Below are 27,993 nucleotides of genomic sequence, written 5' to 3' on the forward strand. Positions count from 1 at the left end.
GTTGCACATTTCAGCATGTGTGCTGTCGAGAACGGGCATGAAGAAGAGCGTGTACGTAGACGGCGTAAGCTACTCCTAAACATTGGATTGCCATCGCTCCCTGTCCAGTGCCTGTAATCGCTGGTTGTTATTGCTTCCTATGGAGAAAGAGGCAACGTTGGTGCCAGCGGGTCATACTGACCACCCCATGCATGGTATCTGTCAGTAGAAAGTAAATAAAATAAATTAAGTTAAAAAAATGTTTTAGAATCTGTTTTATTTTTATTATTACTACATTTTATGAAATGAACTATAAACTGTTTCTAAAAATGTGTTTATTTGTGCCTGCATGCACAGTGTGACATTTGCATTACCTAATCTTAAAACTCCTGTAAAATAGGCCTACATTTACTTGTTTTTTCACTGTTAAACAAGACTAGCACATATACTATTTAAATAACAGTTTTACAGATTTTACTTTAAGGAAACATAAAAATAAACACTAATTGATGAACCAGCACATTGGGTACCCGTGTGCAGTCGTCAGAATATGTGACCCCACTGTACCTTCACAATAAATGAGTCAAACACCAAACAAAATGTTTTCAGGTGATGTGTCATCCTCTCACATTCATTTGCACAAAGGTATTCATGTCTGGGATCAGCAGAGAGCCAGCAACACAGAGGTCACCATTTCTGATGGCTGTCATCAGAATACGTGACAGAAAACACACAAAACTAAATTGTTAAAATACATAAATGTATTTTAATATTTTTACTTTAAAGATATATTCACAAAACTCTCGACAGCACCCATGCAGAAAATGTGCAACAGCGGCCTCTGCGGTCACAGATATCAGTGGGTCACAGATTTCGGTGTAACACCCCTATGGTACAAATAACATGTTTCATTTTTTCCCTAAGGTCACACCAGATCAGAATTTGATCTGATCAAGTAACACTCGTGTGGGTGTGGCATTTGGGCAAAAAAGGTCACAAGACACTTGTGGCAAAAAACTAAGTGTGTGTTTTCTACCATAGGGGCACCCTAATAGCTTTGCTGATGTGTTGATTTGCAGTGTACCACGTTGGTCTGTGCATCAGCCAGGCTAGCACCCTGGACTGACTCTTGCTTAAAGTGTTTTTATGTTTGTGGGAATGTTCCGTTCCCACTGAAACAGATTTATTGTCACTCTTTGTCCACAATCACTCCAGCCACCCCACCAACCCCTCCCCACTTGACCATGTAGGCCTATTATTACTGCTGGAAGTGTAAATGGTAAATGGACTGCATTTATATAGCGCTTTTATCCAAAGCGCTTTACAATTGATGCCTCTCATTCGCCAGAGCAGTTAGGGGTTAGGGGTTAGGTGTGTTGCTCAAGGACACTTCGACATGCCCAGGGCAGGGTTTGAACCGACAACCCTCCAACTGCCAGACAATCGGTCTTACCTCCTGAGCTATGTCGCTCTTGTCGCTGTAATACTGTAATACTGTCACTCTTAGGAACAAAGTAGAAACAAATTACGGAAGAAGATATATTTGTAATATGCACATAAACCACCCGCATTTTGCTTGTGTGAGATTGTGTCCCTTCAAAAATTTTGCGTGCACCTGGAGGCATTGCCGTCGCTGTACCAGCTGCTTTGGAATTACTTTAATTTCCCGTTCGATGACATGAACCTCTGAATGCCGTAGCAATACCTACCACTGTAATGTCGACAGGTCGTAATTCATTTATCTAAAATAAAGTAGATTAAATAGCCTTTATCACAAAACAGAACGGTTTGGGGCCATATATAGCTAAAACACGGTAAAAATGAAATAATACTAGAAACCCGAAAAGTGAAATGTCTGTTTAATTACTCATGTGCGTCTTTTTCTGGACAGAGCGAGTCGATTTCTTTGATATGCATATGTATCAGCTGTGTGCGAACAGGTTGTATATTTCTTAGTCTCCCACAGGAAGTAATCTTGCACAAGATACCACGCGACCAAGAATACACGGGAACTATGGGGGTGATCTGTCTGGAGCTACGCTTTCCTGGAAGAGGAGGGTCTATGGCTAGGGTCCCAGGCAATGAACAGTTCAGTGGTCTATGGTTGAGTTCAGGTTGGATATTTACTGCGTAGTTCCTGGGCTGATTTTAACAGTAAGAAGCTTGCTCATTAAAAATTTCTGGGCTCATTTGAACGGTAAGAAGCTTACTCCTTAAACATAAACATTTTCAATTTGAGGCTTGGTTTATGTAGGCTACACTATTGCGTATATTTTTGAGAAGGTGTTTCTGCATTATAACGGTGATGAACACTTAAAGTAATGGGGCGTAATTGTAAGGTTGGCTTTTGTTAACGAAGACGAAATCCATGACTGCCACTTGGTATGCGCATTATCCCTGACAGTTTCATAACATTTTGTCCCCAGCGGCAGTCTTGCTTCCGAACAATTCATTTTTTGTTGGCCTAACTGTTAAGATTTTGTCGTGTTATTTATGTAGATGTATAATGTTTTGTGTTATTCGTTTATTTGGACACCACAACACCTAGGGAAATGGTAGATGTTATAAGGAGAGGTGCAAGATGTGTCAAAAGACGGTTTTAAATAATTTTGTCTTGTAAAAATATCCTTGGTTTAGCCAGCTATGTGAAAGTGGCATAACCACCAGAGCGTAATAAACATTTACAATTAATGTTAATCCAGCCAGCGACTGCCAAAGAAATTCGCTCTGAAATACATTATATTTCTTTGACGTAATAGCTAACAACACCTTGAAGTAGCATGTAAACGTGTAAAATTGCCTATCTTCTTACTCGCAAAATACGTAACCGAATGACACGGCTAAATCACCCTTAAATGACGGGCATATTAAACTATGAATTGTTCATAATACATTTCTACTTTCGACTCCCTTAAATGACGGCCATATTAAACTATGAATTGTTCATAATACATTTCTACTTTCGACTCCCTTCCACCGGAGTCAGTGGTAGGCTTTCCCTGCTGGTAAGCGCGGGTAAAATGTAATTCATCTTATAGTTCTTAAATACATCTCCTATGTTGTTAACAGGTGTAAAACTCCAGTCCTGGAGGGCCGCAGTGTCTGCTAGTTTTTGGGGTGTTCTCGGCACAAGTCATTGGTTGGCTACACACCGTGGTTCTCAAGGCCTTAATTGGCGGTCTGGTTGAAAGGAAAACTCAAAAACCCTCAGACATTGATGCTCCCTTGGGATTCAGTTTGACACCCCTGTGTTAAAGGAACACTATGCAGGATTTTTACCTTGAAAGTGTTATGATTGAATGAATCATTGCATTTATATTGCGCTTTTTCAGACACTCAAAGTGCTTTACAATGATGAGGGGGAACTCAACCAATTATATCAGGGAATTATTAGATGGCAAGTTGAGAATTTAGGCAATTTACTCTTTACAAGTATCATGGGATCTTTAATGACCACGGTGAGTCAGGACATCAGTTTTTCGTCTCATCAAAAAGACAGCATCTCCTACAGCATAGTGTCCCCATCACTTCACTGGAGCATTGTGGTTTATTCAAGCAGAGGGAAGATTGCCCCCTGCTGGCCCAGCAACACCACTTCCTGCAGCACTGCTATGGTTATAGATTAAGCCTCTTCTGGTAGCCACTCCAGTTTCAAAGTAAAAAAAAATTTCATCAGATTTCTTGGATAATTATTGTTAGTCTATAAAATCAACTCTGCAGTCAAGTCAGAGCAAAGTTTTGGTTTCGAGCAAGAATACATGTTGGCTATACTAAATGAGTTAACATTGAGTACTCAAAAAAGCGCTATATAAATCTGAGGTATTATTATTATTATTATTATTATTATTATAAATATTCAGTTCTGCCCTTGATAATCTATCGTCAGACTAAGAGTAGATAGATTAGAAGATTAGAGTAGAAGATTCGATCTGTCTCAGTACATTTTTGAAATGGTATAACCTCATTTACAATGATGTGTAGAGAAATGGACAGACCACAATTTTTAATTACCAAATGTAAATATTACTTGTGAAATCAAACTTGGTGATGATCATGTAATGTAAAACTATACCTCCACTTCCTTTATCCACCTCTTCCCACAGAGGGCACTACTTGTAAAATGGCCAGCTCAGCAGCTAGTGGATTTGTGGTCGTCACCCAGGTGTACCCTCAGCAAAGTGGTCCTACTGCACCAGCTTTCTGCACTACCTCACATGTTTCCTCTGTGTTGGGAAAGTTTCTGAAAGGAGATCCAAAGGCACTGGGGGTAAGATCATTGTCCTACTCTTGCATTTAGCCATTCTCTCCCTCTGGAGAGGGACCTGCAAGCAGCAATACCCAGACTGTCTGTGGAAAAGCTCTATAAGAAAGACACTGACATTAGGACACACTGCTGTAAAATTCAGTGCCTTGCAATTGTCTAAACGCAGACACAAGCTGGTAACATTTTTGTTGTTTTTTGTCTTTTACAGACAGTGCAAATAATGATTGGAGTGCTGAACATATTATTTGGCATCGTAATGGCCGTCCATGCTGACAGCATTGGTGTTTACTCTGGGATTGTTTTCTGGGGAGCACTTATTGTAAGTTCTTCCATTACCAATCGTCCTGCTTAAAAATCTTTTGCTGAACTGAATTGGATTATTAGGTATAAACAATGTGGACAAAACACTGATCCTCTATTAGATGATTGTGCTTCAGTCCCAGGTGTTCATTGATCAGGTGACAATTCGATCTCAGCTTGATTTAGGTGCGATTTTACACTTCATGCCTGGATTAATTGCCAATTTTATCCTGGGTTCAGAAATTGTGACTGGAATAAAATGCATTCTAAAACATGCAAATAATGTATTATTTCGCTGTTAGTAGTGTCTTTCTCTGCGGAATATTTCTTTTTCATATAGCCTATGCTTACTAAAGCAGTGGGTGAATTTGAGGACTGAGGACACAAAGTTCCCAACTCAAGTGAGTTCATTTCCCTTTTTTTGATCTCCCCTCAGTACATTTCCTCAGGAGCTCTGAGTGTTGCTGCGAACAACAAACTGAACAAATGCCTGGTGAGTTCTGATCACTGACTGGATGTGACCATTCAGATATTTACTGACAGATTTCATTAGCCCTGATTTATCATTTCCAGAGCCGCCTGACTGTAAATATTTATTTTGGGAAGTGGTCATGGAACATGCTGTGATGTTATCTACACAAGATGTCCCCAAACACATCAATCCTAAGAGCACAGTCACACCAACTTCACTGGCAAACAATTCTAAACTTCCAGTTGTGACATCTTATGGGTGTGGGTGTATGTTGTTTCAGACGAGAAACTTTCATATTTGATGTTGACATTACATTTCATGTGTATTTATATGAACAGGAATTTGAGCCCTGATTGTTTAGTCCTCTTGCTGTGCAAGGTCAACCAGAATCTCAACAAAAACATATTTTCAATGTACAAAAATGCTAGGTTACTCAGGCATACAAAGCACTGTCTATAAGTCATTAATTAAAACATGCAAAATCTAGGCCTGCCATTAAAAGTACTGATATCAAAATGAGGCCAAGTTACAACAAACAATACTGCCTATCTTAGCTTGCACAAATTAAACAAACCCTAATCCAAAGCAATACTACCCAATGTTTCCTAGTTATTTGATGTAACTTGGCCCTGTGTTTTCATCTTACAATCTGAAGAGAATATGGTCATTCAAATTTGGCCAATTACATCAGTTTCTCATGATGACAGCTTTTCAACTGTAGTCAGTTTCCCTAATGTTTTCCAGCAGAAGTTCTCTGAAGTACACATTCTGTATTTATTTGGATGGCAGGTATGCCATCCTGCCAAGTTACGCCTTGGCGGGGGCATGCCCCATACCTATACAGCACCGAGAGTTTGGCACTCTTCAGGGTTCCCCACAGAAATAACCACAACAGCCACAGACACTCAGCCCTTAAAAACATTAAATTCTATACATTCTGACCCCATTTCAACAGACAGATTTCATAAACAACTTCACATGTCCACACAATAAAGCCCCAAACTAAGGGGATTTTGTGTTCTCTCCTTCTTCTTCTTCTTCTCATGCTTATTTTTCCTGCTGCCTATCCCACTAACAACATGTCTCCCCATTGGACATTTTACCGACACCAACCAAATATTCATCTACACAACCCAATCAAAAACTTGCATACACACGCAAAATACCCATACCTTTTTACTCTGAAACATTTCCAGTTTAAACAGCTAGTCTGCCTGTGGCCTAGTGGGCAAGGTTACAGTTTTGGGAACATGGGGTCCTAGGTTCAAGCCCAGCTAGGAACATGTTTCTTTAACCTGCTTTTACCCTCACTAATAATTGTCTAACTACTTCTCAGTTATTGCTTTTGCACCATATCTACCCGCCGTTCACTGAACGTATACACTGCATTATGACGTACCGTCTGCACGTTCAGTTATTAACCGGCTACAATATTGCAAAGCCATATGGATTCAACGGGAGCTCTTCTGTGCTTACTGGCCTGTGTTCTTCTTTAAAATCACGGACAGGTTTGCTAATGATATTTCACGCATTGCGTAGCTATGTCATGGTGCTGCATTAACAAAGTCACAGACTGGTAAGCCTCCGGTTCAAGGATTGAATCCCGCCTCGCCCTCAGGCAGATAATTTCTTCACTTGGCTACCGTACAAAACCTTCTTATCAGCAAATGCCACGTTTCTACATTCATGTTACCTCGCCCTGTTCTCTATCTAGCCACATACAAACAATTACTACATATGTACCTTCTACAACTCCCCATTGAAACATTACATTTAAAATCATGACTCACTCATAATTATAACTACTACTGAACATGAGAAAAGCACATCAGTGCAATAGACTTCACACGTTACTTAACCCTCCGCTTTAACAACTAATACTTTATACAGACTGTTATATATACCGTTCGATAAGGAAACTAAGCTCGCTCATGGTCACTTCATTTACTTCGCACTATAGTCTGTGATCATGTCAACCTTCACCTACATGCCCATTCTGCTAAAAACATATTGTTTCAACTATGCAATTTCATCATTTCTCCTAATCCTAATTTCTCTCACACTGCTGTTATTTTCTCATATGCAAAGCCTGCTGGGACATATGCGTCTGCTCCTATTCTCCACTATCAAGTTTTCCGTTCTAGCTTAGCAAAACAGCGAAGAGGATTCCTACCTGCAGATAAGCCCATCAAAATGCCTTATAAACCTTACAAACACTAAAAGCGCATCTCCACGAAATAACAGACAACGGAGCAGGACAGAAGGATACACAAGTTGCGACCTAAGGAGCTCTAATTCTATGGGCTTGCTGATTCTTTTGTCAATCAAGGCTCGTTGGATGGCCGTCAAATCCATGAGTACATACACTGGCCATATTTCACCTGCGTTTCCGATGCGTTTACACTTACGCCATCGCACCCTTTGTCACAGCCACTGTTTTACATATATTGCACACCGAAACTCCTAAACGGTACACGCTCATCAGACTGTACAAATTCACACAAGGATAGCCATAATCCACAACCGTTTCTTACAGGGTCACTTCGCATTTCTCACTCTCATAATAAAACGCTTTGCAAAAAGAAATGATATCTCATAAAAAACACGTTTTCAACGTACCAAAATGGCAAGTTACTCACACATACAAGATATACACCGTCTATAACTCATTCATTCAGACTGCCAAAACCCATGCCTGCCATTAAAAGTATTGATATCAAAATGACGCCAAGTTACAGTACTACAAACAATATAGGCTATCTTGCCTCACCGAAATGAAATACGATGTATTCCAAAGCAATGCTACCCAATATTTCCTCAGTTCTTTCAAGTCACTCTTGGCATTCTGAATGAATGAGTTATAGACGGTGTATGTCTTGTATGTGTGAGTAACTTGGCATTTTTGTACGTTGAAAACGTGTTTTTTATGAGATATATGTATACACACATTACATGGTCAAGAGTATGTGGACGCCGACATCCAACATTTAATTCAAAATTATGGGAATTAATATGCAGTTGGTGTCCACCCTTTGCTGTTATAACAACCTCCACTCTTCTTTTTATTTTGAACATGTAACAAATAATAAATAAGAAAACAAGCACACAAAAAAAAGAATGACCAATAAAATGAACAGTAAACATGTAAAGCCAATTCTCCATAAACAAAATAAATAAATATTACATGTCCGAAAAGTAGTAGGTAGAAGTATACACTTTTAAGATCCTACCCCTTTTCTATAACTTAAATGGTGAACATGTTTATCATATATACACATAAATAATTACCTTCAAGTTCATCATATACAACTTAAATAATTACCTTAATGTTTGTCAAATTTACACATACATAATCATCGTGCAGGTGCCCATCCAGCATGTCCCAACAATCACATAGAAAAAAAAAACATCATCAACAACGAGCATCTCAGTCCTGAGAGAAACAAGGCCCCTTCCTCATTCCTCCTCCCTGTACCTCTCAAAAATATTTTTTGTACATCTTCTTGAACTGGTTTATATTTATACTTTGCTTGGGTTCAATATCTAAACCATTCCGCAAATTCACCCCACAAATCGAAATACACATACTATTCAGAGTAGTACGAACACAATGGTTTTTTAGATTAAACTTTCCTCTTAAGTTATAACTCCCCATCTTTGTACTAGATGTTGAAGCATTGCTGCATCTATTGCAGATTTGCTTCCATTCAGCCAGAAGAGCATTAGTGAGGTCGGGCACTTAGGCCTGGCTCACAGGGGGTTGAGGTCAGGGCTCTGTGCAGGCCAGTCAAGTTCTTCCACACCATTCTCAACAACCATTTTTACATATGGACATCGCAGTGTGCTTGGAGGCATTTTCATGCGGAAACAGGAAAAGGCCTTCCCCAAACTGTTGGGGAAGCACAGAATCATCTAGAATGTGATTTTATGCTGTAGCATTAAGATTTGCCTTCATTGGAACTAAGGGGCCTAGCCCAAACCATGACAAACAGCCCCAGACTAAGGGGTGTCCAGATATTTTGGTTATATAGTGTGTAAATCAATCATTATACATACTATATACTTAATGAGCATTATATTAAATCCCGACTTTTTTTTGCAGGTGAGAGGAGCACTTGGGATGAACATCATCAGCACCATCACTGCTGGCATTGCAATAATCCTTTTCTCTCTGGACTTTGTTATTATGATGAGATATTACTGCTCTGACAATGAGGAGTCATATTCCTACTACAATTGTCGAAGGCTTCAACGTACGCTTGAGGTAAAATAGTCACTTTTTTTAAACATGATCCAAGTATGCGTATCTAAATAGTCTGGACTTCCAACAAGCTAATGTAATATATGATTATGACTCAGACTAGGAGGGAATCTTTATGACTTGTAGCTAAACTCACTGGTGACCACATGGGCTCTGTAAGTAAATGGACTGCATTTATATAGCGCTTTTATCCAAAGCGCTTTACAATTGATGCCTCTCATTCACACACACACACTCACACACCAACGGTGAAAGGCTGCCATGCAAGGTACCAATCAGCTCGTTGGAAGCAATTAGGGGTTAGGTGTCTTGCTCAGGGACACTTCGACACGCCCAGGGCGAGGGATCGAACCGGCAACCCTCCGACTGCCAGACAAACGCTCTTACCTCCTGAGCTATGTCATCCCCAGTGAAACAAATAAAGATGTAGGTCCTGACAGTCTTACTGAAAATATTTTAACACGTCTTAAGTGTTTATTATGCAAAAGTCCAAGTCTGCAGAATGTAGCTAAATGTTGGAATGAATGATTGTCTGCCACTGATCTGTTCTCCATTTCTCTTTTCACAGACCAGGTCACAGGGGATGACAGGAGTGCTGCTGGTTTTCTCCATCCTGGAGTTCATCATCTCCATCTGTGTGTCAGCATTCGCCTGCAGAGCAGTGTGTGACTGCTCCACAGAGGTGAGATCTACATTACAATCTGGGCTGCCTTGTTGAGCAGAGTGCTGCATCGGTCTGTTGAATGATGGGTCCAGATAACCATTACAACTGCAAGAATGAAAATACAGTTAGTGGCTAAAAACATTGATAAATGGGAATCACAACATATATTGAAAGCAGGTGTCTCCGTATTATTACCGCATGTATGCCTTGAGTTAATAAAACAGTTAACATCCCAGCAGTTTCAGGATCATGTACAAAAATGCTGGGCAGGCCAGTAGACAGGACCTCAGTGATTATGAAAGAGAGGTGTTTGTTGGGGTATGTTTGGCAGGAGCTACAGTGATGATGAAAGCTCTACTTGCAGGTGTTTCATGAGTAAGCGTGTCTAAAGTGATGTGACATTGAACTCTGAGAAAGATATTATCAATAAAGGGTAACAGTGGTTGGGAGCACATACTCCTGGATTGTGATGTCCATGCATCAACTACCTGTAGCTTAATTCTGAAGTGTATGACATTGCTATTGTGAGCTTTATCTAAATAGAGAGAGCATCACACTTCTTTTGCAGCTGCTTAAGTACTCTATATATGATGAAAATTTGTTGATGAAAGTTTTTCATGTTTTTTTTATTATTATAGCAAGTGGTATATATGGCACCCACAAGCAATCAAATTGCATCAGAAAATCTTCTCAGCACAGCACCAAATACTTATCAGGTAATAACTCTGTTATCTCACTACCTGTATACCACAGATAATGGATCTCACTCTTATGCTTGGGTGATTGGCCTTTTCAGTTTTTATCTTGTTTTATCCTTGGTTTAAGACTATTCTACTGCTCGTCCTCTGGATGTTTTCCCCAAGCATTTCACATAATATCTAGATGTGCATATAATGGTGATGCTTGAAAAATACAGAGATGGTGTTTCAGTATAAAATTATTCTAAAGTTACAGCAAAGTTAAAGGTTGGCAGCAAAATGGTTGATTTCATTTTCTGGTCTCTTTTTGGATGGAAACCTAAGTTAACAGTCATGCTACATAAAAAAACATATGCAGACTCAAGACTAAATACAAAATACAGACTGAATGTACAATGTACTGTATCAGTCAGGTATGTCCTCTCCACTGCTGAACTCGAACTGCTGTCGTGCAGAAACACTTCCTGCTGGCATTAGTGTAAAGTGATTTTTCTTTATTAACCTTTTTCTTTCCTTCTCTTTTTCCTTTCTATAGACGACAATTTCACCCATTTTGGGCCAAACTGTGATGGGCAGCATGCAAACAGAGAAGCCTCCTCAATATGATGAAGTCCTTCCTTGAAAGAGATCAGTGGGCATGTTTGTATAGATGTTTGTCTCTCTTTCAATCCTACAAGACCTTCAAGACAATAAATAATCTTCCTATTTTCCATATAAATAACAGACATAGATTAGCTACTTTGTCTTTATCACCTTTCATAACATTCCATTATACATTTTTTTTTATCAGCGGCATCATGTATTTTACAAAAAATCTTGTTATGTATATTACCAATTATATAAAGCAGGGCCTCCTTGCAGTGGCTAATATGTATTTTTGTATTTTCGTATTTTCGACACAACATCTGTTCCTATACTGAAAAGCTGCTTGGAGGAAACAGCTGTTTGGGTTACAGGTCAGATATTTTAGAGCCACATGAGCCAGCGCTGGGTGTGTCATTAGCCAACCACCTGTGTCTGTAATGTTCTAACTCTTGAATGGCCGTGTTTTTACTATGTACTACTGCTACGCTGTTGGCCAGCGGCGACGTATCCAGCATAACAGCATTGATTTCTGTACCAGCAGCAACCTAATTTCATAAAGATTATGAAATCACAGATTGCAAAACGATTTTCTTGAAATAGGACACAACTGAATAAATTTCAGTGTTTGTATTTCTAAATTATAACTGTTTTGTTATATAAGCTGAGGGAAAATGCATCGTGGCATATTACAGGAACACAAGACTAATTGAACACCAATGGGAGATTTTGGACGGACGTGTTAGACAGCACTCTCCACCACTATCATCAAAACACTAAATGAGGGAATTTCTATTGGAAGAATGGTGTTCTGTCCCTCCAGTGGAGTTCCAGAGACTTCGCTATGCTAAACGTAGAATCTATGCTAAGGCGCATTAAAGCTGCTCTGGCGGCTCATGGTGGCCCAACACCTTACTTAGACACTTTATTGTGGTTTTTCCTTTAATTTGTCACCCGTCTGTTTAAAATGATATATGTGCATTATATGACATCCTGGCCTTTTCTGCAGGTAAAAGGAGCACTTGGAATGAATATCATCAGCAGCATAACTGCTGGCCTTGCGATAATCCTGTTCTCAATTCATATGCCTCCTACTCTTGCCAAAGGCTTTGGCATATTCTTGAGGTAAAACAGTCACATTGTTTATTTTTTAACATGATCTAAGTAGGTGTATCTGAATAGTCTGGACATCCAACAACTTAATGTGTTATATGACTATGACTCAGCTGATGTCATTAGGAGATAACCCTTCTAACTTGTAATTGAACTCATTCTTGATCACATGGGTTCCATAAATGAAATAAAGATTTAGCTACTGACAATCATACAGAAAATATTTTAACAAGTCTTAAGTGTTTATTATGCAAAAGTCCAAGTCTGCAGAATGCAAATGTAGGAGTGAGTGATTGACTGCTACTGATCTGTTCTGTTTCCCTGTTGTTGGTTTTCTCCAACCTGGAGTTCATCATCTCCATTCGCTCAAATAAAGAATATCAACGTCTTATGTGGCTACATCTCATATTTGATAGTTAACCTGCTGACTGAAACTCACATGGGGTTGTTCATATTTTGCTTTGCCATTTGCCTATTATTTAACAGGCAAGGATTATGCAGGCTTTGTATTTTAATTCGGAATCAAGATACTATTGCTTAGTGGTGGTTGTGGGGTTGACAGTGCTTCATGAATTGGGTAGTGAATCTGTGTGTGTGTTTATGTGTGTGTGTGTGTGAGTGAAATCTCTAAATCTCTAATTAGGCTATTCACTCGCATTGTTTTCTGGACAGAGCGACCTGATTTGTCTAAGAGGGGCACAGTCTTGAACAGCATGCACATTTTGTCGTCTCCCACAACATACCATGTGACTGACAATAGACAGGAAATCATGGTGGTCTGAAACTAAGTTTTGCTGGAAGAGGAGGGTCTATGGCTACGTCCACAACGTTTACTGTGTGGTTTCTGTGCTCATTTTAGCAGTGAGAAGCTTACACCTGAAACATTTCTAGGCTCGTTTGTGAAAGGTAAGCTTACTCCTTGCACATTGTTTTCAGTTTGACGTTTGGTTTGTGGACACTATTGTGTGTATTATTTTGAGAAGTTGATTTTGTATTATAATGATGAAGAAGACTCAACTCAGCATAATTAAAAAGTTTGATTTTATTGATGAGGGCGAAAGGTATGACTGCAACTTTCATGGTGCGCATATTATCTCTGAAAGTATCTACTTTAGAAAACATTTTCTTCCCAACGGCAGTCTGAATTCCAAATTTGTCGCCTTTTTTGTATTCCTAAATATTATAATTTTTACATTCTGTGGTATTTGTTTATTTGGACTACACAACGCCTCCAGGCAAATGGTAGCTTTTATAGCTTTTATAATATTAGTTGCAACGTGTCCAAAAACAGTTTTTCTGCATTTTGTCTTGTAAAAAAGAATCCTAGTGTAGCTGGCATTAGCTGTGTAAAAGTGACATAACCAGTGCATAATATATATTTATAATTACTATTTAATTAATAAATGGGGGGGGGGGAGGTTACCGTATTTCTTTTCTAGTATTTAGTGGCAGTCCGGTCAATATCCTGATGAGGAGTTGTTTGATCCGTTTCCAGCTCAAATGTGCAAGTTATTGGGTGTTCCCTTTTTTGATGTGTCAATAATAGTGTCAATGCACAGTTTTTCATTTCGGATTGTATTCTGATTAATCCATGCAAACTGCTCAGTTTAGGACTTGGAGTGGAGCAAATGACTGGAGTGGGGAAATACTCTCAATAAAAAGAAGTAAAAGCATTTATCATTTTTAGGTAATACATAGTACCCAAATGCTTATGTAAGCTAACTGAACTTTTTATATGTTTTTTAATGATCTGGGGGAGTCAATGAGGTCTCTCTGTCATTGAAATGGTCAATGAATAGATTGGTTTATGTGTCACAAGCAAATCTGGCCCATCAAACGAATGGAACTAGCAATCTAAGTGGGGTAGAAAGCACTCCTATCCCAAAAAAGCTGTGTGAATTGAATTCATTCATACGTATGTTTTCAATCAGCATTGGCATCAATTCAATGGAAACTCTTTAAAAGTTATATGTACAAATCAGGCTTTTATTTGGTTATGTGTCCACCCATAAAAATGAAAGTTACTTATGCTTGAAACGAATGCTTGTGACAAATGCAATATGTTGTTACTGCTCACTCAATGTGAAATGTTGCCAGTATTGGCTAGAACTTTGCCATTATCATTTCTCAGTTAGGAGTCTTCCGGTACTCCGGGGGGGTGGGGGGGGTGGGGGGGGGTGGGGGGGGGGGGGGGGGGGGGGGGGCGGGGGAGTAATCTCCTGACCCAATTCTTAGCTGGAAAGTATTCTGCTGTTTTTTTTTTTTTTTTTTTGTTTCTTTTCCTCTGCCTTTTACTAAAGCCCAGTGAATTGGGTGTTTTCTTTTTGTTTGTTTTTTCATTTGTTTCTAGATTTTATGGGTATATTTTTCATCTTGCTGATGATAGTTTTCTTAGCATTATTAGCTGGAGTTATGTACAGTTAAGTAGAATAAGGTCCTATCATTTCAGTGGATTTACAAACTTAAGTTATCAATGAAAGATACTGAAATGTGACTAGTATGTTATATACTTTTTATTTTCATCAATGAACTGAAAAATGAATTGTTTCTCCTAAGCAAGCCACTCCACAAAACAGTTAGACATTATTGTAAAATACTGTATTAAATATCAATGTGTGCAGGGGGGAGCCAACCAGTCACTATTGATCTGTATTCACTGAATGGGAACAATCGAAATCAGTCATATATTGAAGTTATTTAAATTTTTAAGCAAAATAAATAAAGCAGTTTTTATTTGATTTAATTTCATCTTTAATCCAAACTATTTGCACATTCCAACATTTCCACTGGTAAGGTATTGCCGTGGCGTGGCACCATGGCAAAATCCTTGCCGCCACACCATAATAAAAAATAATAATTAAAATGAAATAAAAAATTATAAAATAAAAAATTATAAAATAAAAAATTATATATATACTGTATATGGCCTATATATTAAATTCATAAATTTAAAACGTTAAACTTTATAAATATTTCTGCCTAAATGCGCTTTCAAATCCATACTGTCGCGTCCACATATTTATTTTCAAAAAGAGCCTAGGCCGCGCACTCCGTGCTTGCTCCTTTCTGAGGTGCTTCCTTTCTTTTTTTTCTTCAGCGACCGAAAGACTACGAAAAGGCAGGTAGTGAAGCTTCAAACATTTCAAAAATACCATAGTGTTAACCAGTGTTTGAACTGGACCAAAATACGTGCCGGTGCCTACTCCTCAAAATACATACCAGTGTTTCCTGTGGATTTGATCTTTTGGTGTGGTGGTGGGTGTCTGAAGAGGGGGGGGGGGTGGAGGGTGTAGCAAAGGTGAAAAAGTTTAAGACTATGAAAACATAACCTCTTGAGACTTCTTAAAGGTCTTTTTTTAAAATATCTAAATCTATCTTTTAGCTCTGACAAGCTCTTGATACAAGGAATGGTTCAGCCATTTATTTATTTATGTATTTTTTTGGTTGTGTGAATTTTCTCAGTTTTGTCTGAACTATGTACTCTTCCTTTGGTTGTGATTTGTGAGCTGTAGTCTCTAAGTGTGCTAGCGTACATATATGCAGTGGCTGCTTTATTACGCACATCTATCTGGCACCAGGTAGGACCCCCTTCTCCCTCCAGAACAGCTTGACTTCTTTGTGGCATGAATTCAACAGGAAATATTCCTTAGAGATTTTGGTACATGCTGACTCGATAGCATCATGTAGTGATGGCAAAGCGAAGCTGTCTAGAGCATTGAACCGTTCCTCTGAACTGTATGGAAAAAGGATTCATTACTCAAAGCTTTTATACACAGCGCAGGATAGTGGCATCTGGTAGTCGAAAGGACAAAGAGCAACTATTTAACAGCTTTTTTAAACTATGGTTTTCAACAATGAGCGTAACTAGTAGTGCCAATAATGTTGTTTGGGTGTATTTCTTCAAATAAAGAATATCAACGTCTTATGTGGCTACTGTCTTGAACAGCACGTTCACTTTGCGTTCTCCCACAAGATACCATGTGACTGACAATAGAGAGGAAATCATGGTGGTCGGAAACTAAGTTTTGCTGGAAGGGAGGGTCTGTGGTTGCGTCCACAATGTTTACTGTGCGATTTCTGTGCTCATTTTAGCAGTAAGAGAGTTACACCTTAAACATTTCTAGGTTTGTTTGTGGAAGGTAAGAAGCTTACTCTTCAGACATTGTTTTCAGTTTGACATTTGGTGTGTGAACACTATTGCGTGTATTATTTTGAGAAGTTGTTTTTGTATTATAATGACGAAGACGACTCAACTGGGCGTAATTTAAAGGTTTGATTTTGTTGATGAGGATGAAAGGTATGACTGCAACTTTCATGGCGTGCGTATTATCTCTGACAGTATCTACTTTAGAAAACATTTTCTTCCCGATGGCAGTCTGAATTCCAAATTTTATGCTTTTTTGTACGCCTAAATGTTATAATTTTAACATTCTATGGTATTCGTTTGTTTGGACTACACTATGCCTCCAGACAAATGGTAGCTTTTATAATATTAGTTGCAACGTGTCAAAAGACGGTTTTTCTGCTTTTTGTCTTGTAAAAATAAAATCGTATTGTAGCCAGGATTAGCTGTGTAAAAGTGACATAACGAGTGCATAATATATATTTATATATACTATTTAATTAATAAATGGGGGGTGGGGGGTGGGGGGTTACTGTATTTGTTTCTAGTATTTAGTGGCAGTCTGGTCAATATCCCGATGAGGAGTTGTTTGAGCCGTTTCCAGCTCAAATGTGCAAGTTATTGGGTGTTCCCTTTTTTTGATGTGTAAATAATAGTGTCAATGTACACAGTTATTAATTTCGGATTGTTTTCTAATTAATCCATGCAAACTGCTCAGTTTAGGACTTGGAGTGGAGCAAATGACTGGAGTGGGGAAATACTGGGGAAGTAAAAGCATTTATACTTTTTAGGTTATGCATAGTTCCCAAATGCTTATGTAAGCTGACTGAACTTCTCACGTTTTTAATGATCTGGGGGCGTAAATGAGTTATTGAAATTGTCAATGAATAGATTGGTTTATGTGTCACAAGCAAATCTAGCCAATCAAATGAAAATTAAAAGACGTGAATTGAATTCATTTATATGCATGTTTGCAATCAGCACTGAAATCAATTCAATGGAAACTCTTTAAAAGTTATATGTACAAATAAGGCTTTTATTTGCTAATGTGTGCACCTATAAAAGAAAGTTACTTACCTTTAAAAAGAATGGCCATGGCAAATGTGATATGTTGTCACTGCCTGACATATATACTCGATGTCAAATGTAGCCACTATTGGCTAGAACTTTTCCATTATCATTTTTCAGTTAGGAGTGTTCCGTTATTAGATTTGAACTCTTGACCCAGTTCTTGGCTGGAAAGTATTCTGCTGTTTTTTTTCTTTCATTCTTTCCCTCTGCCTTGTATTAAAGCCCAGTGAATTGGAAGTTTTCTTTTTGCATTTATTTCTGGATTTTATGGCTACATTTTTTGTCTTGCTGATGTTATTTTTCTTTATTAGTTGAAGTTATGTGGAGCATTATTAGTTGAAGTTATGCGGAGCTGAGTGGAATAAGGTCCTATCATTTCACTGAATTTACAAAGTTAAGTTACTAATGAAAGATATTGAAATTTCACCAGTATGTTACATAGTTTTTATTTTCATCAATGAACTTCAAAATAAATTGTTTCTCCTAAACAAGCCAGTCCACAAAACAGTTGGACATTGTACATATTGTAAAATACTGTATTTAATATCCATGTGTGCAGAGGGGGACCCAACCAGTCACTATTGATCTGTATTTACTGAATGGGAACAATGAAAATCAGTCAAATATTGAAGTGAATTGAATTTTCATTGAAAAATCATTGGAAATCATTGTGGTCTGAAACTAAGTTTTGCTGGAAGAGGAGGGTCTATGGCTGCGTCCAAACTGTTTACTGTGAGGTTTCTGTGGTAATTTTAACAGCAAGAAGCTTACACCTAAGAAATTGTTTTCAATTTGACGTTTGGTTTGTGGACACTATTTTGTGTATTATTTTGAGAATTTGTTTTTTTTTATTATAATGATGAAGAAGACTCAACTGGGCGTAATTTTAAAGGTTTGATTTTGTTGATGAGGATGAAAGGTATGGCTGCAGCTTCCATGGCGCGCATATTATCTCTGACAGTATCTACTTTAGAAAACATTTTCTTCCTAGCGTAGCCGACATTAGCTATGTGAAAGTGGCATAACCAGAGCATAATATACATTTATATTTACTATTTAATTCATAAATGGGGTGCAGGGGAGGCACCTGCCCTTTTTGGTCTGAATGGTCCATTTTAGGTTTTTCTTTCAATATCCGATGGACAATGGGGTTTTAAATGTAAACTGGGATTTTCTGAGTCAATAAATGATGCTGGTGTAACAAACATACTTTTATGCCAATACAGCTAGCCTACAATTGTAGCTTGCTTTAGAAATAGAAAGTACACACATGGTAATAGAAAACATAGGCTAATTAAGCTAGTAGCTCTGCCCAACACTAGCCAACATATAGAACTGTAGTACACACACACACACGCGCACACACACACACACACACAGAAAATGTTGGCAAGTGGTTGTACGCAGTATTATGAAGTAGTCTGAAGAAATAAATAGTTGGATTTGCTTAATAAGATTGTCGACATGTTGCACGTGATGAAGTAGCCTATATGTGATGTGTGTGCAAGTTAATTAGTTAGTCCTACCGTTCTAAATAACATTGTGTGCAGCCACTGTCCAACGTTTTTGTCTTTTTTTTGTGGTTACACTACCATGGGGCTATTATTGTAGCAGAATTATTTGCAAATGTTTACATAAATCTTTAAATACGTACACAGATCTTTAAATGTGTACACAGATCTGTAAATAAATCTGTAAATGCATACACAGATCTGTAAATGTGTACATAAATCTGTAAATGCGTATACAGATCTGTAAATGCGTGCACAGATCTGTAAATGCATTCATAAATCTGTAAATGCGTATACAGATCTGTAAATGTGTGCACAGATCTGTAAATGTGTACATAAATCTGTAAATGCGTATACAGATCTGTAAATGCGTACACAGATCTGTAAATGTGTACACATTCTGTAAATGCATACATAAATCTGTAAATGCGTACACAGATCTGTAAATGTGTACATAAATCTGTAAATAAATCTGTAAATGCATACACAGATCTGTAAATGTGTACATAAATCTGTTAATGCGTATACAGATCTGTAAATGTGTGCACAGATCTGTAAATGTGTACATAAATCTGTAAATGCGTATACAGATCTGTAAATGCGTACACAGATCTATAAATGTGTACACATTCTGTAAATGCATACATAAATCTGTAAATGCGTACACAGATCTGTAAATGCGTACATAAATCTGTAAATAAATCTGTAAATGCATACACAGATCTGTAAATGTGTACATAAATCTGTTAATGCGTATACAGATCTGTAAATGCGTGCACAGATCTGTAAATGCGTACATAAATCTGTAAATGCGTACATAAATCTGTAAATGCGTGCACAGATCTGTAAATGTGTAAATAAATCTGTAAATGCGTATACAGATCTGTAAATGTGTACACATTCTGTAAATGCGTACATAAATCTGTAAATGCGTACACAGATCTGTAAATGCGTACATAGATCTGTTAATGTCTATATCATCAGTTAAAACTCAAGCGGGCCTCTCAATTGGCTGTCTTTTTACACGTGATTTTTGCTACATTTCTGCCGTGGCAGAGATCTGCAAATGCGTCTGGCAATTTGCAAATGTGTGTGGAGATTTATAGGTTAACTACGACTCCCATGGTGCACTTCGACATGAAACATCTAATTGCCGAGTTCAAAATTCTGTATCATGAGCCGGTAACTTCGGGCAAGAATGTTTACGGTGTTGCGAAATCTGAAAACAGAGTGGTCAACTGAACGCGAGGTTGAACCTAGTCTGTCAGTCAGACAAAAGTATCACAGGCAGACACACTACTTGGTGAAATGACATCAAAGGGCACTTCTATATATATATGTCATTTTGCATGTGCATCCAATGTTTTTATTAGCTGATGTACCTTAAATGTCCAATGGAGAGACATATTATTTGTGGTCTAGGAGCATTGATGATGTAATCAGGCAGAAAAAAAGAAGAAGAAAAGAAGAACATAATCATGGGTGTAATCATGTAATGTAAAACTGTACCTCCACTTCCTTTATCCACCTCTTCCCACAGAGGGCACTGCTTGTAAAATGGCCAGCTCAACACAGAGTGAATTTGTGGTCTTCACCCCAATGTACCCTCAGCAAAGTGGTCCTACTGCACCAGCTTTCTGCACTACCCCACATGTTTTCTCTGAGTTGGGAAAGTTTCTGAAAGGAGATCCAAAGGCACTGGGGGTAAGATAATTGCTCTACTCTTGCATTTTACCATTCTCTCCCTCTGGAGAGGGACCTGCAAGCAAAGTCATTGCTGCAGCAATCCCAGACTGTCAGTGGAAAGGCTCTGTAAGAAAGACATTGACATTAGGACACACTGCTGTAAAATTCAGTGCCTTGCAATTATCCAAGCATAGACAGAAACTGGTAACATTTTTGTTGTTTTTTTGTTTTTACAGACAGTGCAAATAATGATTGGAGTGCTGAACATAGTATTTGGCATCGCAATGGTCATCTCTGGTCAAATGTTTGGTTTTTTCATGTTGCTTTTTTTCTGTGGAGGACTTATTGTAAGTTCATTCATTCATTCATTCATTCATTCATTCATTCAATCAATCCTGCTGCTTAAAATATCTTTGCTGAACTGAATTGGGTTATTAGGTATAAACGATGTGGACAAAACACTGATCCTCTATTAGATGATTGTGCTTCAGTCCCAGGTGTGTCATTGATCGGGTGAAAATTTGATTTCAGCATGATTTAGGTGCAATATTTCACTTTATGTCTGGATTGAATGCCAATTTAATCCAGGGTTTAGAAACTGTGACTGGATTAAAATGCATACTAAAACATGAAAAGAATATAGTATTTTGCTGTTAGTAGTGTCTTTCTTTACTGAAACTTTCTTTTTCAAATATGCTTACTGGAGTATTGGGTGAATTTGAGGGCTGAAAATACAAAGTTCCAAACTCAAATGAGTTAATTTACCTTTTTTTTATCCCCCCTCAGTACATTTCCTCAGGAGCTCTGAGTGTTGCTGCTAACAACAAACTCAACAAATGCCTGGTGAGTTCTGATCACTGACTGGATGTGACCATTCAGATATTTACTGACAGATTTCAGTAGCTCTGATTTATCATTTCCAGAGCAGCTGCCTGTAAATACACTGCCAGGCCATAAAAACAATCGCACGCTCTAATATTTCGTTGGACCGCCTTTAGCTTTGATTACGGTGCACATTCATCATGGCATTGTTTCGACAACCTTATGCAACATCACAACACTTATTTCCATCCAGAATTGCATTATCTTGTATAGACGACGGGAGAGTCGAACCAATCCGTAAAGTCTTCTCCAGCACATCCCAAAGACTTTCAATGGTTAAGGTCAGGACTGTGTGGTGGTCAATTCATTTGTGAAAATGATTCCTCATGCTCCCAGATCACTCTTTCACAATTTGAGCCCGATGAATCTTAGCACTGTCGTCCTGGAATGTGCCCGTGCCGTCAGGGAAGAAAAATCCATTTTTGGGATAACTTGGTCATTCAGTACATTCAGGTACTCAGTTGACTTCATTTTATTGCCGCATAACGTTGCTGAGCCTAGCCCTGACCAATTGAAGCAACCCCAGATCATAACACTGCCTCCAGAGGCTTGTACAGTGGGCACTGTCCAATAAAATCTAAACGGTGACTTTTTTTTTTGGCCAGGCAGTGTATTTATTTTTGGAAGTGGTCATGGAATATACTGTGATGTTATCGACACAAGTTGTCCTCAAACACATCAATCCTAAGAGCACAGTCACACCAACCTCACTGACAGACAATTCTAAACTTCCAGTTGTGACATCTTATGGGTGTATGTGTGTGTTGTTTCAGACCAGAAACATGCACATTTAATGTTACATTTCATGTGTATTTATGTGAATAGGAATTTGAGCCCTGTTTGTTTAGTCCTCTTGCTGTGCAAGGTGAACCAGAATCTCAACAAAAACATGTTTTCAACATACAAAAATACCAAGTTACTCAGGCATACAAAGCACTGTCTATAAGTCATTAATTAAAACATGCAAAATCTAGGCCTGCCATTAAACGTACTGATATTAAAATGAGGCCAAGTTACAACAAACAATAGTGCCTATTTTACCTCGCACAAATCCAAATCCAAATTCTAATCCAAAGCAATGCTGCCCAATGTTTCCTAATTATTTAATGTAACTTGGCCCTGTGTTTTCATCTTACCATCTGAAAAGAATGTGGTCAATCAAATTTGGTCAATTACATCAGTTTCTCATGACAGCTTTTCAACTGTAGTCAGTTTCCCTAATGTTTTCCAGCACAAGTTCTCTGAAGTACACATTCTGTATTTATACAAATGGTATACAAATCTGCTGTGCCTGACGTGATTGTGATGCAAGGCCTCGCAATAGATATTGGTCTTTATGCTTACTGTTTGAACGAGCTAAGTTCATGGCTCGGGGTACTGATACTTTATGAGAATTGGACCTTGTCGGACCTATGTGCTGTAGTTTTTCCAACGACCTTCGGTATACACTTATTGCATGTTGCTTTGGTTAAAAGCGTCTGCCATATATAAATATTTTGTAAATGTAATGTTTTGCAAACCTGATGTGATCAATTATGGTTTAAGAAATGGCGGTTGCTGTTCTCTAAAAAAAAGTAAGAAAATGCCACAAAGTAGAAAGAGATGGGGCGAAACAGTTCGTCTTGTTTTAAAAAAGTAAAGTTAACATTTCATTTCTCACACGGGCCGCAGCATTGAAAACCTTAAAAAAAGATGCTTGACTCTGGTTCAAGTTGGTCTGACATGGTGGTCGCTGCGTTTGTAGCATGTGGAATGCGTACACGGAGCCAGTTTTTGATATCTACAACAGCATTTTGACTAGTCAAAATGATAATAGAAGATATCTATAAATGTATTCCAACTAGACAGAATGATAATTGAAGATATCTCCCAAATAATATCGTTTCAAGATATCTATAACTTCTTCGTAGATATCTTAAAAGGACTTTTGACTAATAATTGACTAGTAGTTAGTCCTACCGTTCTTCATAACATTGGCTGCAGCCACTGTCCCCTGTGACATACCTGCTGTGAAGAAGTCATTATCCTGCGCCAGTTTCTGTATGACCAGTAACGTTGCCTGATTTTGGTGCTCATAAATTTGAACAGCCGTCTGCACTACTAATACAGTCGGTCTGTCATGTTGTTAGCAAGGTAGCTAACGTTAAACTCAGTTAAAATGCCGAAAGCAGACCCGTCTAAAGTGTGGATGTATTTTATGTGTATTTCAGAAATATAAATGTGTTTCCCGCAGAGATGATAAAGATGCAAAAGCAAAAGTTTTAATGTGTTATTTTGAGTGACCTAGCAAGGCAGTGTAATGAGTGAAAGGTTTTCATGAGTCCGTGGGAAGATGCGAACCTTTCCTTTCACACATGCAAAAGTGCCACTCAGTGTGCCACCACTGATAGAGATGTAGGAATGGCTAAATTTAGCAGTTTTAAATGAGTGCACTTCTATATATGTCATCTTGTGTGTGCATCCGGTGTTTTAAATGTACCTTAAATGTCCAATGGGGAGACATATCATTTGTGGTCTTGGACATTGATGACGTAATGAGACAGGAAGAAGAAAAAGAAGAAGAAGGAAAAAACACTAAATCCCCTAAATTTGGAGCGTTATTGTATGGATGTGTGAATCTTTTTGTGAGTTCTGTCTGTTGAAATGGGGTCAGAAGGTAGAAATGAATGTTTTTAAAGGCTGAGAGTCTGTGGTCATTGCGGTTATTTCTGTAGGAAACCCTGAAAAGTGCCAAACTCTTGGTGCTGTATAGGTATGGGGCATGCCACCCCGCCAAGACGTAACTTTGCGGGATGGCATACCTGCCATACCAAGCATGCTGCCTTGCCAAGGCATAACTTGGCAGGACGGCATACCTGCCATCCCAATATAGAGCTCCATCTGTTGAAATATGTAAATCATTATATTGTAATGAACCCTACTAGAAGGGACCAGAAATAATTTGTAGGCTGCCATCACCTTTTTACCGGTAAGGTCCAGATATATAGGAAGTTGAGAACACACTCCACGGAATATGGAAAAATATAATAGGCTTTATTTATTGTTTGTCAAGGGCAAATCGGGGGGAAAACCCCACCGGGTGGCCCGGATAGGCTACGGTACGGAGCAATTTACAGTCGCTACGCACAGCCAAGTGCACTGTTAAACTTGTAAGAATGGTAATCATAGGCACACGTAGCAAAGTGAGAATATTATGTGAGAATGCACACTACAATCTTGTTATAGTAGGCTACCACCCCACTGTCGGAAATAATCGGTAGGCTAGCCTAGTACTCTCTTCCCAACCACCGACCGACCCATGCAGCTTCCCTCCCGCACTGCCACTTATTAAAGGCACAAGTAAAATACCCGGGACAAAAAGACACAATTAAACAGATTAAAACTTCCCTGCCACTGTTGACAAGACCCCTCCTCGGGGTCTGAGCTTGAGTGCCGGCCAACACTGGAAGAGGCGACACCAGTTTGGTCCACTGTGTCACATCACGCAAGCAGTGTGGCCAGAACAATTGGCGAAGGCTGTATGTCGAAAGTCTGCTGCACACAGGTCGCAAACACAAGAATATGACCCCCGCAACCCCGTGCGCCTGGCTCTGCCTTCTATTTAAAGACTTGCCAGAGTCCACAACAGCACACGCAGGTGAGAGTCATTAGCTCCTAATTGAGTGAAGCCGCCCTCTTGGCAGCACAGCCGCAGTCCAGACGTTACTTCACTACAATAATTTATTTGAAAGACAACTTTAGGCGACCAAATATACAATTATTCTTTTGAGCGCGAAACTGTTGGGGAAGCACAGAATCATCTAGAATGTGATTGTATGCTGTAGCATTAAGATTTGCCTTCACTGGAACTAAGGGGCCTAGCCGAAACCATGAAAAAGAGCCCCAGACCAAGGGGTGTCCGGATATTTCGGTTATATTGTGTGTATATCAATCATTATATATACTATATATAAGCATTATATTAAATCACAGCCTTTTCTGCAGGTGAGAGGAGCGCTTGGGATGAATATCATCAGCACCATCACTGCTGGCATTGCAATAATCCTTTTCTCTCTGCTCATTGTTATTATGATGAGATATGACTGCTATGGCATTGAGAAGTCATTTGCCTACTACGACGACACTCGATGTGCGCTTCAGGTAAAACAGTCACATTTTTTTATTTTTAACATGATCTAAGTATGCGTTTCTGGATAGTCTGGATATTAGGAGGGAATCTTTCTGACTTGTAACTAAACTCACTGGTGACCACACGGGCTCTGTAAGCAAAACAAATAAAGATGCACAAGTCCAAATCTGCAGAATGTAGCTAAATGTAGGAATGAATGATTGTCTGCCACTGATCTGTTCTCCATTTCTCTTTTCACAGACCAGGTCACAAGGGATGACAGGAGTGCTGCTGGTTTTCTCCATCCTGGAGTTCATCATCTCCATCTGTGTGTCAGCATTCGCCTGCAGAGCAGTGTGTGACTGCTCCACAGAGGTGAGATCTACATTACAATCTGAGCTGCCTTGTTCAGCAGAGTGCTGCATCAGTCTGTTGAATGATGGGTCCAGATAACCATTACAACTGCAAGAATGAAAATAGTTAGTGGCTAAAAAAATGGATAAATGGGAATCACAACGTATATTGAAAGCAGGTGTCTACGTATTATTTCCGCATGTGTGCCTTGAGTTGATAAAACAGTTAACATCCCAGCAGTTTCAGGATCATGTACAAAAATGCTGGGCACCTCAGTGATTATGAAAGAGTGGTGATTGTTGGGGTATGTTTGCCGAAAGCTCTGCTTGCTGGTGTTTCATGAGTAACCGTGTCTAAAGTGATGTCACATCGAACTCTGAGAAAGATATTATCAATAAAGGGCAACAGTGGTTGGCAGCACATACTCCTGGATTGTGATGTCCATGCATCAACTACCTATAGCTTAATTCTGAAGTGTATGACATTGCTATTGTGAGCTTCATCTAAGTAGAGAGCATCACATTTCTTTTGCAGCTGCCAAGTACTCTATTAATTTTGAAAATTTATTGATGAAAATGTCACGGTTCAGGGGGGTTAGGACCCAGGTGCAGAGTGAAAACACACACGAAACTCAAAAGGATAGATACAAACAAGGACTTTACTCCAACAAAATAAGGCAAACAAACAGGGAACAGATAAGGCTACGAAGGGAAAAACAACAAACTCAAAAAAATTCTTAAGATCAAAAAAACACAGGCAGGCAGGGTACAGGCATGCGGAACACACAGGCAAACACATAAAAGAAACGCAAGAAGATACATACAGGTCAGGAACAAGCACAAATTGGAAACAAACACAAGGAACCAGCACCCGAATCAAGGGGACAAAGAACTTAAATAGACAGTGGTAACAAGACACAGGTGAACTCAAAGAACAATCAAACCAGAGGGAAGGGAAAACGAGAGGCAGGTGGGGACGATGATTGAATAACGAGACAATAATAAAATAATTGAAAACAATAAAACAATTAACCAACAGGGGAACGAGCAGCACACAAAACAGAAGTGCCGCCATCTGGCGGCCCAACAGGGAAAAACAGAGACAGAAACACAGAACCATGACAGAAAATCAATGTTTTTTCATTTTTATTATAGCAAGTGGTATATATACCAGCCACAAACAGTCAAGTCACATCAGAAAATCTCATCTCAACACCAAATACTTATCAGGTAATAATCCTGTTATCTCACTACCTGTATACTACAGATAATGGATCTCACAACTCATGTTTGGGTGATTGGCCTTTTCAGTTTTTATCTTGTTTTATCCTCGGTTTAAGACTATTCTACTGCTCTTCCTCTGGGTGTTTTCCCCAAGCATTTCACATAATATCTAGATGTGCTGATGTGCATATAATGGTGATGCTTGAAAAATACAGAGATAGTGTTTCAGTATAAAATTATGCTAAAGTTACAGCAAAGTTAAAGGTTGGCAGCAAGATGGTTGATTTCATTTTCTGGTCTCTTGTTGGATGGAAACCTAAGTTAACAGTCAACCTACATTTAAAAAAATATACAGACTCAAGACTAAATACTAAATACAGACTGAATGTACAATGTACTGTATCAGTCAGGTATGTCCTCTCCACTGCTGAACTCAAACTGCTGTCGTGCAGAAACACTTCCTGCTGGCATTAGTGTAAAGTGATATTTCTTTATTAACCTTTTTCTTTCCTTCGCTTTTTCCTTTCTAAAGATGACAATTTCACCCATTTTGGACCAAACTGCGATGGGCAGCATGCAAACAGAGATGCCTCCTATATATGATGAACTTCCTTGAAAGAGATCAGTGGGCATGTTTGTATAGATGTTTGTCTCTCTTTCAATCCTACAAGACCTTCAAGACAATAAATAATATTCGGATTT

The 27,993-nt window shown here is 38.7% G+C and overlaps 1 protein-coding gene across 7 annotated transcripts; it reads left to right on the forward strand.

Moving 5' to 3' along the window:
• The first annotated feature begins 1,993 nt into the window (after positions 1–1,993).
• LOC118215379 (membrane-spanning 4-domains subfamily A member 4A-like) lies at positions 1,994–27,993 on the forward strand. Of its 7 annotated transcripts, none has more exons than XM_035396127.1 (8): positions 1,994–2,176; positions 4,083–4,246; positions 4,452–4,562; positions 4,980–5,036; positions 25,591–25,746; positions 25,976–26,089; positions 27,223–27,297; positions 27,824–27,993. In XM_035396127.1, the coding sequence occupies exons 1-8, from the start codon at positions 2,080–2,082 to the stop codon at positions 27,905–27,907; spliced, it is 858 nt and encodes a 285-aa protein (XP_035252018.1). In that variant the 5' UTR covers positions 1,994–2,079; the 3' UTR covers positions 27,908–27,993. The 7 variants fall into 7 exon arrangements, with proteins under 7 accessions (XP_035252018.1, XP_035252046.1, XP_035252009.1 ...); XM_035396118.1 differs by lacking the exon at positions 25,591–25,746 and adding an exon at positions 9,118–9,279 and having other exon boundaries at positions 2,006–2,176; XM_035396110.1 differs by lacking the exons at positions 25,591–25,746; positions 25,976–26,089; positions 27,223–27,297; positions 27,824–27,993 and adding exons at positions 9,118–9,279; positions 9,845–9,958; positions 10,579–10,656; positions 11,174–12,722 and having other exon boundaries at positions 2,019–2,176.

Source organism: Anguilla anguilla, chromosome 1 (assembly GCF_013347855.1).
Source record: "Anguilla anguilla isolate fAngAng1 chromosome 1, fAngAng1.pri, whole genome shotgun sequence".
NCBI classification, from domain to species: Eukaryota; Metazoa; Chordata; class Actinopteri; order Anguilliformes; family Anguillidae; genus Anguilla; species Anguilla anguilla.

Excerpts from the sequence above, each read along its gene's own strand:
- LOC118215379 (XM_035396110.1), top strand. The coding sequence starts at position 2,080 with ATGGTTGAGTTCAGGTTGGATATTTACTGCGTAGTTCCTGGGCTGATT. Across the intron at positions 2,177-4,082 it reads TTTCTGGGCTCATTTGAACG|AGGGCACTACTTGTAAAATG; the intron begins GTAAGAAGCTTA and ends CTCTTCCCACAG. Across the intron at positions 5,037-9,117 it reads ACAAACTGAACAAATGCCTG|GTGAGAGGAGCACTTGGGAT; the intron begins GTGAGTTCTGAT and ends TTTTTTTTGCAG.